The sequence below is a fragment of the Chaetodon trifascialis genome, chromosome 20 (assembly GCF_039877785.1).
Source record: "Chaetodon trifascialis isolate fChaTrf1 chromosome 20, fChaTrf1.hap1, whole genome shotgun sequence".
NCBI classification, from domain to species: Eukaryota; Metazoa; Chordata; class Actinopteri; order Chaetodontiformes; family Chaetodontidae; genus Chaetodon; species Chaetodon trifascialis.
The window spans coordinates 13301599-13319029 of record NC_092075.1 but is presented as its reverse complement, the minus strand read 5'-3'; the positions used below and the strand labels follow the sequence as shown (position 1 = coordinate 13319029).

Here is a 17431-nt window from a genome sequence, read left to right as displayed (position 1 = left end):
TGCATGCAAAATGTTAAATTTGCATGAAAAGAAGAGGATTAAAAAGACGGATGATTAGACATGCACACATTTTAATTGCTTTATCTTGCCCCGGGCCTTTTCTTTTCACATGATTTACACTTGGCCGTGTTTATCGTTAGAGTAAAAAACGGCTAAACTGTCTACACGAGTCTTCTTGGGATCATGCTGAGCAGCTTCGGCTTTGAATTTATGCTGAGAATAAATGAGAAACAGAGCACATAAGAGGCCTGTGGTGTGAGGTTGTTTTTTAAATAAACCCTCACTCAAACTTTGTGGTGGCACACAGCACTTTGGAGCCGTGTTAGGGATTACATCTGTCAGGCTGCAATAGTCTCTACACTCCCTCTCAGCGCAATGCTCAGTTTGGCTCTTTCTGCCAAGAAATTACGGCGTGTGCACACACACGCGCACACACACACCGGCTCATTCGCTGTGGTCGTATGAAAGAGTGATCAAAGTTTGAAAATTCTGTAAAAGTGAGCAGTTTTGACTAAATAAACGCGGGCACTGCCAGCTCCGAGTGTCCCTACTGCTGAATGTCTAGAAAGACTCGAAATGCTGTCGCAGAGAATATTTTTACTATAAAAGCAAGCGAAAAGAGATTTTATGCAAAGTTTAAGGGGGGTGGGGGAGGGGATACCTGCCCACCTGACCTCAGGTTGGCTGAAAAGAGTTTTCCAGGTTGACCATAAACGTACCATACGTTATTTGTGTGTAAAATCCTAATTTTCATAGTAGCTGTAGCTGTCAAATAAATGCAGTGGAGTAGAAAGTTCAATATTACACTCTGAAATTTAGCTAACTGGAAGTTTAAAGAAGTGTAACTCCTCAAAATTGTACTTAAGTACTAAACAGAAAGCTATTGGACTATAACAGGCACATTGTTGCGACTTGGCCTGTAAGGGTAACTATTAGAAACACAGGCAGCGTTCTTATTTCCTGTAATACAATGTCATTATTATTATTATCCTTCTTCATACATCTGGTTTAGTGTATTTTCTATCACAGCAGTGTGAGTCTTAACAGGATAAGAAAGCAGAAAAACACATTTCTGTTCTGCAAGATTCTGTTTATTCTTTCTGACTTTAATCTGTGCATTTTTTTCACTTGAATTACTGGATAACTTTTACGTCTTTTAGCCCAAATAAAACAATCTGAATCAATCTGCGATAAGGAGCTGCAAGCAGACAAAGCGTTGTTTTAAGGGGTCACAAATCAGCATGGTTATGGACCCCTCTGATTGGCCGTACTGACTGAATGAGACCATATGGGCTCCACTTAGTGCAGAAATGAGGGATGAATTGTTGGTTTCGCAGCAGTTTTCAATTGTTCAAAGACAAATTCATCCAAAGTGGACTGCAGTAGGAAACTGAGATTGCTTTCTACCAAACAGCACGACCAGCCACGTTGTACTTTAGATCAGCTGCAGACTGTTGTGAAATGGGGGTTTGATCACGATCATTCCGCTCTTTCACCCAGCAGGAGCTCTGAAGCTGTAACAGCGTTTCTTTTGTGGGTTTTTTCTTCCAACAAACGCGTGCTTTTGCTCGTCCCAACCTGCCAAAATGTACTCCTGCAGTTTGCATACTGCGGCCTCGACACTGCTTCCTCGGAAAACACGCGTACCCCTGCCAGCCTCGGATCCTGCTGCGAGTCTCTGCTCGGCCTTTCAGCTGTCTCGGTCCAGAGAAAGGGGGTTCGGAGGGGAGTCGGGTGCCCGTTCGCTTTTTAAAAAGCATTCCACGTCGTGCTTTTTCTCCGATGTTTTCTCACAGAGCTTCCATCTTAAACATGTGATTTAGGGTGCAATTTTGTGCCTATTTAGTTTGAGTAATCTGCGAGAGATCTTGTAGATGTCACATGAGGCCTGTGTATCATCAGTGATTTAGGTCTAGGTTATAACTAGGAGCAGATCCACAGGCCTGTAAATTCACACAGGCTCTGTTTTTGGCTGTCTTATCTTACTCTATCTCTCCCTACATCACTGTATTAGCCTTTGTTTTCCTTTATACCTCTATTTTCTGCCAGATTTCTCTCTCTCTCAGTTATCAAGCATCTGTTAATCCCATTTCATCCCTAATCATTCGTTCCTCTATCCCTCACTAACTAGTTAACCGGAGTGTGTTATGGATAGAACCGAGGGCTTCGTCCTCCAGGTCTCCTGCCTCCCTGCAAATACTTCAGTGTCACAACGAAGCATGGCCAACTTTTACATCTGCACCCACTAAAGCATCTGAAACAGCCTCAACAAAATCGTGTTTTTTATGATTACATTTGCTCCAGACTTTCAGTGACGTAAAACAGAAGTTACAAACGGTCATATTGGCATGTGGTAATTAAACCTGGGCCTGTTTGTGTTAATCAAGAAGATTATTTTGTTACTGCAGCATCAGTGGTTAGAAAAGCTTTCTTTTTCTTTCATTTGCTTAATATCTGACTAGTGAAACTATGAAAAACGCTGAAAGATATACGATAAAATCTCAGAAATATGGATATAAAATGAGTTCTATCATTAATTTTAGGATTCTTGTGAGATATGAGAGAAGATATGATCAAGAAAGGAAGCTGCAGTTTCAAAAACATGCATTTCTGTGCAGACGTAGCCCCAGAAACCCTACATCTGAAGAAGTGATTCTTTAACATGCACTCTCCCCAAGATGCCAAACATGAGGTTTGGATATATAAATATAATAAAGCTCATTTGAGTCTAAAAACGGGTGCTCTGTGGCATCCCAGAATCCTGCACTCTGGGTACTCACACAGCTTGTGTGACAATGTGCAAACGCTGTGTACGGCCAACAACACAGGCTCATTCATACAGTGAACCAGAGCAGGCCCCGCTCCAGTGAAACAAAACAGTATTGAATAACTCCACAGTGAGGCAGAAGGACAGAGTGGAAGCCACGAATCACACAAGTCATGTTTTCCTCTGTCTCCTCATATCTTCATCCCCTCTGGGCAGTGTGCTGCTCTCCTTTATGTTTGAGCCCCCAAATGAAAAGGGACAGCTCCTTCATAACAATTCCCGCTCAGAATCATCAATAGATGCATTGCTGCTCACTAGCCACATATATAATTTAGCTTTCCCTTTCATATAGGAGTGAGGTATTTCTGGTGCAAATGAAAGTTTAGCCCCTGGGCAGGCGTGTTAACGTTCCAGGTGCATCAGGAAACACTGCTGGGTTTGAATGGGGTCAGGGGTGAGGAGTTCAGCTCCTTCAATAAATCACAACAAGCTGTTGTGACAAGCATTCACTGCTATGACTGGGAGAAAAGTGTGGGCTCTATGAAATATGTCTTTCAAGTAGAGAGACTGAGGCCTTTGACCCGATGAGTGCAACAAAATGTATATGTTTAGGTGCTTTTCACTCAGCAGCTTAACAGACAGTTAGTTATTTGGAGGGGCTGACAGGTTTATCCTCCCATTTAAGAAGAGACAGAGACGTACCAGATGATGCATCGCAGACGCTCCTGACATGTTAACGTTCCACCGGTTTCGTGTTTTCCATGTTTATCTGGCCTGTATTTAGGATTGTAAATATGCGATATTACGCTTAAAGAGGAGGCTCCGAACTGAGGAGAGTGGCGAACAGCGACAGGTGATCAGTAGGTCAGTGTGTCACATCCCATAAAAGAGAGGACGACAGACACTGTCATCACGACTCTCCATCTGTTACAAACAGACGTATTTTAAAGCAGAGCGGTGAAGAGTGGACAGCCGCTGATAAGCAGGGGCGGACGCTGACAAAGTGCATTTACATTTCACTACATTTTTCGAGTATCTGTGCTTTACTTGGAAAGTTCTGACTTTTTTCACTATGTTTGTATGCTTTCTGGTTCTATTACAACGGTAATAAACAGGCCCCAGGGATAAAGTATCAAACGTCTGCCTTTTTTCAGCAACAGCTATTCATTGTATTTACCCTAATATACAGCAGTTTTCTCTGTTAGTGGCAGAGTCCGCCATTCCCCCGCTGGACTCAAATGGCCTTCACATGCACAAGGCATTCATCTTTCCCACTGATATCACCATTTACTTTCACTCTCCTGCAGCCAAATGAAGTTAAGTCATTTTCTTCGACTGTTAGTTCAGATTAAAAGCATTGAACTGCTAAATCACTGGACTTTTATTGTGAAGCAGTCACCGGAAACTCAGTCTATTTTAGTTTGTATTCATGGATTTGATGGATTATGGACCCACTGGTTGTTAGGATATGCAGTATTCAACTGACCTTGCTGTTAGCATCAGTAACAAGAGCTATTGGCAAATCAACCTTGACTGAAATCTTAAGAATTATAACTCATAAAGACCAATCAGATAAAACAAATAAGGTGGCAGAGTGGCGAGGAGCGATGAAAAAAAGCACGCTCTCCAAAACTTTCCAAAACCATTACAAATGACCAGGACAAAAATGAGTCCCGACTGTTTTCTGATCTGCGACTTCGAATAGTTAAGACAAAAACTGCGTGGTTAATGTCAGGGGAAGATCGTGGTCGTGGCTGAAGGAAAACAGTCGTGAACAGCGGTCTCCTACGCCAGCCACGTCACGCGTCGCGTTCATCCACTCTGACCTCCTGATTAGACGTTGCAGCGCCACAGCCTCATGCTGCCTCCGTCTGTTCTCGTTTCCAGTAGAAATTAATCCTCCAAGATGTAACTCTTCAAAATGAAAACCTAAAGAACAAGCTGGAGCATAAAGGTGTCATTCAAATTTAAATGCGGGACTTAATCCAGGTTTGGCAGACGCTTCGCCGCCGCCTGCCCGCTCCCTTACCGAGCGTGCGGTGGGTCTGCTCTGGATTTTAATGGTGCTGCATGACATGTGTGTACTCATGTCAGCGACTGCCCCAAACAGTTGTAAACTGGCTGTTTATGAGGGTGAGGTGCTGTGAAAAAACACCACATTTTTGACTTTCACACCATCTGGGGAAGGAAAAAAAAAGGAGAAAGAGGGCAGCGACCGCAGTGATGTAGTGCTCGGTGTGAAAACACACTGCAGGGATGTGGGCCAGGTATGCGTAAGGCTTGGCCTGAAGGTTTATGACAGAATTTGAATGTCCCATCAATCAGCTATAACTCAGAATCCAAATATTATGCACACAGGCGTAGTTAAGGCATAGTTTGTATACAAAAGTCATTAGAAAGATATTCATTTAATATACTTTCAAATTCCCTGAATTCTCTTTAGATTATTTAATAGGGTTGAAATGATCTATTTCCTGTCTGACAGCATTATTTACTGTTCTGCATCAGTCAGTTCCAGCTCTTTACTGATGCTGTACGATGTTTACACTGAGGGAAATACTCCCTGTTTTATTATTTTTTTTAGCGGTAGGGAAAACTCTCCACACTGCAACCGAAGAAAACACATTTAAATAGACAGAACAGGAGAAAATGACAAAACATCTTCATCAAACTGATGACACATGTGCTTCAAATGCATACAACATAACCAAATGCACAAATGCGCCGCAAATACTCACAACACTGCCTGCATGACTCAGATATTATTGCAGATCTGCTTGTTATTAGCCTGCCAATTCAGATAATCCAGGTTCATCACTCATTTCTCCCCGGAGACAGATCAGTTGCCGTCTGGGCTACTTGCATCGCGTTTCTGTTCTTGTCTTTTGTTTGTGTTGCGAGTATTTGCAGCACATTTGTCTATTTGGTTGTGTTGTGTGTACTGCGTGTGTTGTCAAATTGATGAAGATGTTTCTTTTTATCATTATTTGCTCGTGTTTTCTCTATTTGCACGTGCTCTCTGAAGCCGCAGTGTGTTGAGCTCTCTGCCACTGTACATCATCCAGTCCAATGGGGTTATTCTAGATGTCTCGGGCATCCTTTCAAACACATTTCCCAACACTTTGGCCTGGCATATTTGGTATCTTTATAAACTTTGAGACCTCCAGTAGAAATCAAACCAGCGTTCTGTGGGCTTGAACAAAGTTTGGAAAAACAGTTTGTAATGATGATATGCAGGATTTTGTGACTACCAGGCTTAACTTGGTAGGTTTTGCTGTTTTACTTTTAGCATAGTTTACCATGGTCGCTAATAAAATGCATTTTATTGTGTTTCCTGGGTATGTTCACCAGCGACGGGCAGTACACAGTAAATCAAAGCTTGAAAGACTAATGTTTTACTTTGTTTGCTTCTTTTGTCCCATTTATATGATCATATTTGCAGATAACATATGAGATCAAATGCAAATGGCGACCCCCGTACCAGGAAACACTTAAAAATATACCACCTTTGCCAGCCATTAAGTCAAATTCCTTCTTCAGTATTAAATGTGGCTCTGTCAGCACACGGAGCTGGACTCACTAAGTACAGTGTATTAAGTGACTAATTCCCCGCTCCAGTACCGAGAGCTACCCACATACTGACAAGGCAAGGTGCTCCGTGTGAGTTATGAGTTCATGTCAACCTCTGTCATGAGCCACAGCGCAGTGGCCAAGACAGCCATTTATTGCAGGCTACCCACCGCACTAAACAGCTCACTAACCGAGGGGTATTCACTTTAGCGTGGCCATACCAACCTAAATAGCAAAAGATCCAAAAGCAAACCTTAATTGTCTGTGAAAAGAGTCAAACATTTCAAAGTACAGTAACCGTTAGAGCCTGTCAACCACACTGGCAATTACACCACCGCAAATATTTAAATTTGTGGTTTGGGAGCGGAGTTTGAGGGGAATCATGATGTGCTAAGCAGCTTGGGGCTGAGACTGAAACATGGATGCATTCAAGCTCAGCCTGGAAAAAGACAAGAATTGGTAAGAGCCTGCAGAAACGGAGCCCTCAGCCTTCAGCGATATGTAAACACATCATTTTACTAAAGACAAGAGTGCCAGCGCATGGCAGAGATTATAAAAGGGAACACGGGTTCATATTGTATACATGGATTGGGTTACTGTACCTATGGAGCGCAGCAATAACCGCTTCCATATGCCTGTCTGAGCATATGGCGCTTTTTCAACATCATCATTTACGCTGAGTGATGGCCGTGGTATTTCAGACAAACAGATGGGGGGAAAGACAAATTTCTAGGAGGTATTTACTTACAGTACAGCAAAGTATAGCGAGGCATGACAATACTTTAAACTCAAAGCAGGGAGACAGGGCAGCGGTTTATTACACATTGAAAAACTGGAAAAAAAAAACCTTCATATTTCTACCCTCACGGATACGACTGAGTGCTTTATGTTAAATTTTATCGAAGGTACTCTTCTAAAAATACTGCAGGCCGGCCGAGATTCAAATGCTTCCTGACAGAGTGTAACAACGGGCCAATTTTATCTGTCAAAAATACAAATCCAGCCAGCAGGCACATCTTGGAGTAACACTGCCTAACAAAAATAAGCAGATCTCTGAAATCTTGCCAAATTCCAAAAAAAAAATTGCCATCACAGCATTTTTATTCACAACCTTTTGAACGTGTCAGCAAAGGTGGAGGCAGCGGCTCTGTTTTACTGGACCTCCTTTGTTTCATTTAACGCAGAAAGGCTGAAGGCTCTTCAGAAAAATCTAAAAAAACTGATATGATAAGAGACTTTGTGTGGCATGTTAGGGTTTTTTCTTATTCCATTAATCATCTCCCGCCATACTATCATCACCCGCCATAATCAAACAAACTGGGTGGTCATCGCGGGTGCGCGCTACATAAACATGACATTATTGTAAGCAGCCCTCATCATCTCCCAGTCTCTCTAAAGTCTCCAGAAAAGACGACTTCATGAGGTCTTAGACAGACAAAAAAAAAATGACGAGTGTGCGGCGTGCAGACAGAGAGGGAAGGAGGGATCCAGAGAAAGATGTGTGTGTTCCTCTGGGCTGACCGGTGACCACTTCTGTTTGTTTGACTGCTGCCTTCCTGACCGCTACTCCGACCAGACCGCTGGAAAAACAGCAGCGAGGGCTGGGAGGTGAAGCTGGTCACGGGCCTCATCCAGGCCAGTCCGAACACAAGCAGGATCGATATCTCAGAGCTGGTGTGACAGTAGTTTTCTAAAGGAGGTGTTGACTCATTGAATGCTTGATTTCATTGAGAAATCTCTCAAATAGCTTCACATAAACAAACTGCACCCTGCAATGTGTTACTCCTCTTCCAGTGTGTTTACTGACTTGGCCTCGATGTGTAAATGACTCTTGATTAATGGCACATGGTTTCAGACAAAAAAAATCTCATAGAGGGCGTTCTGTCTAACCAGGCGCAGCCCTGACTTACTTGGAAACAAATATCTTAAGGTCACAGGACATCGAGACGTATTAATTCAAGATTTGTTGTTTTATACTTTTGAGGCCAGGAAGAGGAAGATTCTTATCTAATGATGGGTCGAGACTTGGTCCATAAAGAGGAGACACTTGTAGAAAACGAGACAAGACAGAGAGAATTTGTGTGTGCGTGTGTGTGTGTGTGTGTGTGTGTGTGTGTGTGTGTGTGTGTGTGTGTGTGTGTGTGTGTGTGTGTGTGTGTGTGCGTGCACTGTAAGCACATGAGAAATCATTTAGGGTTAGAGAACGTTAGCTCTGGTTTGGCAGTGTGTGACTGTCGGCCATTAATGCTTTCTCCATAAACAATTTCCAACCCCCCCCAAAAAATCACTAAATATTTCTTCCCCATAAACACAGAAAACAATGAAAAGCAGCACATTCACTCATTTTTCTTCACTACTGTTTCACTTTTAACACTTGAGGATCTCACTGTTGCAGCCCGAGCTTGCAGTTCAGCTTCTTTCAATTACAATTTTCAAACATTTCTGCGAACATGGAGAAGCTATTCAGCTACAGACCAAGATTGATGATCCTCTGGGAGCATTTTGCTCTACTGCAGCGGCAACGAATACAAATCTATTTTAATTTAGAAAATTATTCACGATGCAGGATCTTGTTTTTGTGATGGTCTTTGCAAAGAAGTTTATAGCGTTTGCCTTAATGGATTAAAACTTATTGCAATGTACTTATTCAGATGCTCACTGTCATCAATCCCGAGACAAACAAACATGAACAAGGCTTCCATAAACATTAAATCACCCGGATACCAAAACACTTTTCTGTCATATCTTAAGTTTCTTTTGGCAAAGCCCAATCCGCATCCGACCAGGCAATTTGACAGGGGATAAATTATTGTGTATAAACTGTTTTGTTAACTTGTTGTGGCAATAAAGCTTATTACAGGGAAAAATGAAAACCCTCAACAATTTTCCACATAGGTCAGTCAGGAATCTGCAGGCCAACTCCTGCAGGCTAATGGGATCATTACTCGGGAAGAGAAATATGCTAAATATGTGGTTGCTCTTTCAAAAAAGCACAAAGCTAATTCCACTGAATCCGATTTGAAGTCAAGCCTGGATGACTTTCAAGCAATCGTGATTTATCTAAAGCTTGCAGCGCTGCAATTTAAGGGCCCGGTTCTTTCCGAGCTTGCAGCACGTCGCCGGCGAAATGAACAGGCAGTCGTCGCTCCCTGAATGTGCTGAGACGTCGTTTTGTGCAGATTCAGAGAGACATGAGATGGTCACTGATAAGACTGCTCTCACACCTGATTGGAGCAGGGAGGTTGAGTACGCTGACATAATGGGCTTCATTGTAGATCGAGTGTGTGTGTGCGCGCGCGCGCGTGTGTGTGTGTGTGTGTGTGTGTGTGTGTGTGTGTGTGTGTGTGTGGGTGTGTATGTCTGTCCTTTGACCCCTCCAGGGATAATTAAGGACACATTTTACCCAGGTCTGTCTTGGGTATAGCTTGGGGGCTGGTGAGTGTCTGTCTGTCTGTGTGTTTGGTGTGTGTGTGTGTGTGTGTGCATTTTTGTGTGTTCGTACATATGCACACGTGCACGCACCGTAATGTGCCCCATCCCGTCCCTTGTACACGCCGACCCAACCTGCCCTCCGTATGCCTAAGACTAGTGCTTCTGGGCTGATTGCCCATATCACTTTCACTCAGCAGCGTGCACACACACACGTAAATACACACAGAGACACACACCTTTTTAGCCCTTGTAAAGACACCTCCTCAGGGACACGCCGTGAAATGTAGTCCTTGTTAGGGCTGCAGTGTGTATGTGCATGCGTGTGTGTGTGTGTCTGCTTTTCCTCAGCTGTTTCCTGCCAGCTCAGAGACCAGCAGACTGTGAAGGCCTCTCTCTCTCCGCTCAAAGTTCGCTGCTTCGCTGCTTCTAAATGACTAAAGAATCTCTGGACGAGGACCCTTCTGACGACGCCATCGCAAGAAATATCTGGCCGTGAAAGTGACGGCACTTCAGTTTGATCCTCTGTCCTCCACACATATCCCATAATGTACTAAATTGAGCTATAGAGCAACAAATTGTATGTTTATGTGCCCTTCACTTTAAAAATATCATAAACTTTTTATGGCTTTTCTGGTTTCAGCGATGATTAATTGATTTGGTTAGCTTAAAAGTCCACATTGCGCCATTTGAGTGCAATGAACGACAAATTTACGACAAGCTAAATGGACATTTTCATTTAAGCATTTAACTGCAGCACATTTCCATTAAATAATAATGTTGACCATTATTTTTTTACATCTTATGATAAATTTATGACTGATGGTGACAATTGCTTGTTCATTCATATAATGTGACAAAATTAGTATTTCAGTTATACATTGAAAGTGTTGGATTGTTGGATTGAAACTGATTTATGAACACTTTCTTAAGGGGAAGTCATTTTAAGAAACTATTCACAACAGAGGCGTAAATGCAAACAGATTAATAAATGAAAAATAATCTGAGCTGCGACAACTGCGGTTGATGTTTTTCTTCTTGTTTTGTATGTGTGTTTAGATATGTAGCCCTTTCTTGTGTGGGAAGGGTTAAACATTAGAGCACATCATAAAAACTAACTAACTTAATCTGGACTAAAAAGCCACCTGAGTCAATGATTAGAAAACAGCCTCGTCTTTATTAGGTGTGAACAATGCTTTGATTAAACAACAAGAGGCCACACAAACCAATACGACTCCCACAGGAAAAGACCGTCTGCCTTAGATACACATCAAAACATGAATACGCGCACACACAGAGGCGTGCATGGTTAAGTAGACAACTTTGTGCAGTCTTCTTTGCTGTTATCTGCTCTCTTTATCCTCCCCGCTTTACGCCAAGTCTCTTACCAGGCGGCTGCTACTTATGAGGCTGCTGCATAGTTATAGAGGAATTTTAAGTATTGAACTGACATGTCTAAAACTATGTGAAAGGGCTCCACATGTCTGTTTCTGGTCAGTCCCCAACTGATAAAAGGATGTTTTATTGAGCCTCTGCTTTAGAGAAAGACCCGACACAACTGTGTTTTATTTGGACCCTAAGCTGATAAAGCTGTAGATCAATGGTTTAGTCGAGTCTGCTTTAGTTTAGTCAGCTAAGCCACTGATCAACTGCAGGGCTGCGTATTTCCCCAACTGAATCCACAAACAATCAGAGAGGAAGCAGAAAAACAGGAATTTGTCATAAAAGCTAAGTAAAGAAGCATCCTGGGAAAAATCCTGAGACGGAAAATCAGATTTGTCACATCCAGTGAAGAAAAAGGGCGATTGTGGAAACATGTTTCTCAATATCTCCAGTTTTATCATATCTGAATTTCCTTATCTGAGAGAAACTGTGTTGCCATTCTGAATAGAAAGACGAAACTGATCAGCTGGGATTTGTGTCCTCACAAGTTGTCTTTGTTTTCTCTTTCTCTGCACGAGTTTGTTAAGCTGCTCAGACTAAGACGCCTTCTGTCGCCTTTGCAGAAGTGCTCTCCAGACAATAAGAGGAATTTAATTCACTTTGCTGCAAGGATAAAAGTAATCTGAGTGCATGATAAAGACCTAAATTTTTGTCTGACATTTTAGGTTGAAATGTGCGGAGTTGATGCTTTAATGTCACAGAAATGTCGTACTTTGCTTCCTTATCCCTTTTCATGTCTTTATAGAGTGTATTTAGCACCGACCTGCTCCAAAGGCGAAGAAGAAGCTCTTGTCGGGGTGTTCCTCGAGCAGCGCCTTGACCCTCTTCCCCATCCTCTCGTTCCTCTTGTAGATGAGCTCCTGTCGAAAGTAGCTGTCTATTTCCTGGGCAGTCACCTGCTCGCTGGGTGGCAGTGTCACGTTATTGAAGTTAGGGACCTAAGGTGGAAGGGGTGATGGTTCAGTCAAACAACGAAGGTGAAAAGGAGAAGAGGGAGAGGGGGTTTCTTTTGTTTCGTCTTCTCCAGAGCTTTCATTCCGATTTCACAAAAGAAAAGGGAGAAATTCTGACAACACAGTTCTCAAAGTTCCCTCAACTTTCTTGCCAAATTACAAAAGTGATAATGAAGCTAAAAAAAAAAAAAAAAAAAAAAAAAAAAAAACTGGCCAAGGTGCACATGGATTGCCAAAAGGAAGACTGGCAGATAATAGAGAGAAGGTCACAGCAAGGATGATGAAGGGAAGAGCCGAGCAAAGAGCAGAACAACTAAATTGGCAATAGTAATAGTAAGAAAAGAAGCTGGACGAAGGGAGGGTGTAGGAGTTGGTGTGGGGGATGATAGGTCAGTCAGAGGGTTAGGGGTTAAGGTAAAAGGTCAAGGGTCATGTCACTGGGACACTCCAAAAGGTCAAAAGGTCAGAATGACTTTTAGCTTATTAACTACAGTGAAAGTAGCTGAAGTCCACTCCTACATCAGATAAGATAACTAAGGTAAGATAGGATCAGACAAGACTGACCTGTGAGGTGTCATGATTGAAGATGATGGAGTTGAGGTCTCCACAGTTGTAGTGCCTGATGAGGTCCTCAGTGGTGTAGGGGACCTGGAGGCTTCCTGCTCTTAAAGACTCCTGCTGTAATAACGTCTGGTTCAGGGCAAAGATCACCTGCAATGAGACAACTTGTTGTAGATCAGTCTGTTTTCACCCTGGTGGAAGATCAAAGCTGTATTGATCACGTGCATGTATTGGATCACGAAAGGTAGAGGGATTCATCCTGAGGGGAACATGAATGTGTGCACAAAATTTCAAGACAATCCATCGAGATTTCTCACTCATAACCTCAAATGTGAACCATGTGTTGATAGAGGAAAAGCAAGGGGATCACCAAAGTCATCGGGATGCATCATCTGGGGACCATGACTGTATGTACCAAATATTGTGCTAATCCATGTAGAACATGTTAAGGTATTTCCAGGATCAGTGAAAAGCTTGACTGGCTGGCAGCACCAAACGAAAAATAAGGGGATCACCAAAGGCAGCAGGATTCACCCTCTGGGGACCATGAATGTCCATACAAAATGTCACATTAATCCGTTCAACATTCACTGAGATATTTCGGTCTGGATCAAAGTAGTGGACACATGGATACATAAAGTTTAGGCAGGAAAGATTAAAGTTCATTTTTAAACATTTTGACTTTCTATCTTTTTATTAAACCTTCTTGACTGGCAGAAACAAAGACGTGAGCTCAAACCCAAATAGGTAATTAACTAAGTGAAAGACTTCGATTTACTGAAGCAACTGTTACAGCAAAAGACAGTTTTGAGTTTCCCCTGCCAAAACGCTCTGCGCTCTGCCGCAGAGATTCAGCTTTTGTGCGAGCGTGAAATCAGCCAGTGTTCGGCGAGAGGGCCCTGGTGAGCCTGCCGCCTGTGATCAGCACCGCAAGGACACACATATGCATACATGCACACCGATACACATAAACACACACACACACTGAAGGTCCTACAGGTCCACACACGGAAACCACTGCTACTCACCTCAGCACATGGTCTCCCTCTGATCTCTCCACCAAACACACACACACACACACACCTTTCACCCTGTGAGCCATTGATGTTGATTCCCATAAAGGAGGAAAGTTTGTATGGTGTATTTGTTTCTCAATGGAAACAATCAGTCAGATTGAAGATGTGTTTTGTCAGCTGTGGAACTATGTAAATGTGTCTACAGTATGTCTGCACGTTTTTACAATTGACTGTGCGCTGTATGCGTGTGTGCACGTGTGTGTGCGTGCATGCATTTGCTCAGATCTTTGTCAGATGAATTCTGTATTGATATGCATACCCCTACGCCGACCGGGCCGACCCAAGCGGCTGCTTCTTTTTCTTTTCCGTGTTCTGTTTTCTAAGGTGCTCTGATGACACTTTTCTCTCTCCGCTGGCCCATTGTGGGAGGCTCGGTAATGCAGTGGAGAGGAGGAGAGGAGGGCAGCGTGGAGCAGATGCCTTCTTGTCAGGGGACAAAGAACCCCTCCGTCACCCTCTCTTCTCCTCTCCTCTGCGCTCCCTCCAGCTTTCATCGGCCGCGCATCAAAGTGGCGCTCTGCATATGAAAAGGGCCCCGTCTTTATGCCACGCAAATTAGCCTATCGCCGCCCCTCCCCGACTCATTTCACAAAAACACCCTCACATCTGTGCCATGTCCGTGAAGGAAGGCCCTCATCTGCAGGGTCTCCCCTTTTTCTCAGCTCCCTCTTCTCCTCTTTCTCCACTCGCCGTGCCTTTCAGCCCCTTAAATTATGGCTGTGAAGGGAGGAGGGGGAGGGAGACGAGGAGCGGGGGTAGAGGGGGAGTATCAGTCATAGCCAGATAAAAAGAAAGAGAGTAAAAAGGTTTGGGGAAGGAAGGAGAAAGACGGCAAGAAAGCACAAGCGAGAAAGTGAGGAAGGATACAAAAAACAGGAGCACAGAGGAGGAGTGGAAGAAAGAAAACCTTGATGAATGATTTCTTTCTTTCCGCTATGATCCTCCTCTTCTGTTAGTGCACTGTGGGTCAGTGGGTGCATTTTCCCACTCGGCTCCTTTCATCAGGTCCCCCTGTTTCTTCTCCTCTACCGCTGCCCCCATCCTGCCCCCTCCAGCACGCACACACAGACACACCCCTTGCTGATATCAAAGCAAGCGGAGCCAATGAAAGTCAATAATTGTCCTTTGTCATGGAAATGTCCCCTCTTGTTGAGATGGAGTGGGGCGGGTGTGTGCATCCAGAGCAAACATCATCACAGTCAGATTCCCACATGTGGAGATCTGGAGTGTTTCGGCGGCTCGGCTGAAAAAACCCTCGCTGCTCTCGCTCTGAAGTGTGTTGGCTTAGTTTAGGATTAGCAAGAAAGAAAGTGGCAAGCATGCTCGGTGGAGTGTCTTTGAAGAGAGGTTACATTAATTGCATTTATGAAACGGGGGCTCACTTTCCAATAGTCATAAAATCAGCCCGTTGAGAACTGTAATAGAAAAGAAAGATGGCAGTAAAGTTGTTTGAAACTGAAAAAAAAAAAACCTGCAAGCATCATTAGAAATGAGACATTTCAACCTGTTTCACTCAAGCAGACTATGCACTGAACACAAGGACCTACACCTATGCTGCATATTTCTATCACACACATGCAATAAAAAGGACTGAGCTGATATCATCTTTGACAGCAGCATGACATTTTCATTGCCAAGACAAACAAATCCAAGGAGTCACCTTTTCCATGAATGACGGCAGTTTGGCGACACAGTTTCAAATCAGGGGATTACGGGGATTTGACTTTACTGTATGTTTTAATTCCAGTTCATTCAAACTAGCTTGCTTCACAACTGACAGCCCCAGGGAGGAGAGGGGGCCCTTTTAACAGCGGGACGGGATGACGGCATGACAGCTTGCAACGTTCAACATCGGCTGCTTTTCAGTTTCATCTTCACTATATTTCAAGCTTAACGCAGCCGTCTTATTCACCATAGACATAACAAGGAAAGATAAGACGGCGTCTGCGACACATTTTGTGTGTATATGAATGTATAGTGTGTGTAAACTGTATGTGAGGTCCTGTCACCGGACAAATCTGCTGCAATGTGAGCAGCTGGTAAACACCAAGATAAACTCCTTGGAGGGTAAAGCTCATTAATGTTACAGTGATTGCAACCGCTAGCACTGGAGCTGGGAGCGTTTCGATAACTTCATTATAACCGAGTTTTGGTAAGATTGCATGTGTGTGTGTGTGTGTGTGTGTGTGTGTGTGTGTGTGTGTGTGTGTGTGTGTGTGCGTGTGTGTGTGTGTGTGTGTGAGTGAGTAGAAAAGCATGTCTCTACATTGAAACAAGTATTTGAAGTGTAGCCTGTCCACACTGTTGACAGACCATGTGCACGCACACACACACACGCACACACGCACACACACACACACACACACACACACACACACACACACACACACACACACACACACACACACACACACACACACACACACACACACACACACAGCACTTGCAGCCAATTCAATGAGCTTTGGCCATCTCCCAAGTACAAATGAAGACTTCCAACAGCTCCTCTGTTTCCTCCTGACTCCTGATGTTATCTGAGTAACACAAGTCTCTCTCTTTCACCCTCTCTCTGCCTCTGTCATACACACACACACACGCACGCACACACACACACACACACACACACACACACACACACAGTGGGATAAGAGAGAGACCTGTCTGTAAATTCTACAAGAAATCAGAAGAGAAAGAAACACAACAGGGAAACCAATAAGAGGGAGGGAAGGACAGAAAGGAAGAAGACAGATAAGGAGAGAAATGGACTCTCGGTGCTGATGCTATCAGTGAAATCGCAGAGGAGGAGAGCGCAGACAGAGATGAAGGCAGACAGAAATAGACAGAGATAAGGATTCTGAGTTACTTACGTGTGATGCTATCAGTGAAACGTTAGTGGGAGCAGTCAGCCCTAAAACAAGACCTATCAGGAGCACAGCGGCGCTGCCAGGGTTTACAGAGCAGCGACTGCGAAGATCAGCCCGACCTTTACCCACCAGCACCTGCTTACCGGACTACATTGTTTAGTTTGAACTGCAGGAAGCAACTTGTCCTTTATCTCATCTTCCAGGGAAGTTTTCATGCGAGTGATTTGTTTAGGACTGATTTCTGGACTGATTGTAAAAAAAAAAAAAAACACTGCATGGGACCCAATGACTGATGAGGTTTGAGGTCACAGTTTTACATGTTGACAGTTTTTGAGCGCCTTCGTGTTTGCAAAGGTCTCAAGTGAATCATGCTGTCTTTGAGTTCGGGAAGGCGTGACAAATGAGTCGGTTTTGTGGTCTTTCACCTTGTCAGAAAACTGCAAAAGTACTTATAAAATAATACTAAATACTACACCTGCCAAGGCAAGGCTGATCCCTAGTTTGTCGCACTGGGACCCTCAGTGCAAATGCGGTTCTAGTTTCCTAAATGAATATTCCACTGAAAATCGGATCGAGGAGAGCAGCTGTGGCCAGCCTGGATTTACAGCAGGAAGCAGTGCATTTAACTAAGATGTGCTTGAACCGCACTGAGCATGTAGATAAACAGTGGAGAAGTTGATTATGCTGTACAAGTGCTTTGACATTTTGATACATTTTGCCTTTTTTTTTGCACTGATATTGGGTCAGCATTGGAAACCATTATCGTCG

General features: G+C 43.5%; 1 protein-coding gene across 2 annotated transcripts in view; it reads right to left on the bottom strand.

The window, feature by feature from the left end:
- trabd2a (TraB domain containing 2A) overlaps positions 1–17431 on the bottom strand; it is a 56185-nt gene that overhangs the window by 18755 nt on the left and 19999 nt on the right. For both annotated transcript variants that reach the window (XM_070988963.1, XM_070988964.1), the window contains exons 3-4: positions 12727–12873; positions 11973–12147 (exon numbers count right to left, since the gene is read on the bottom strand). In XM_070988963.1, the coding sequence (XP_070845064.1) occupies positions 11973–12147; positions 12727–12873 (322 nt within the window). The remainder of the gene's footprint in view (positions 1–11972; positions 12148–12726; positions 12874–17431) is intronic.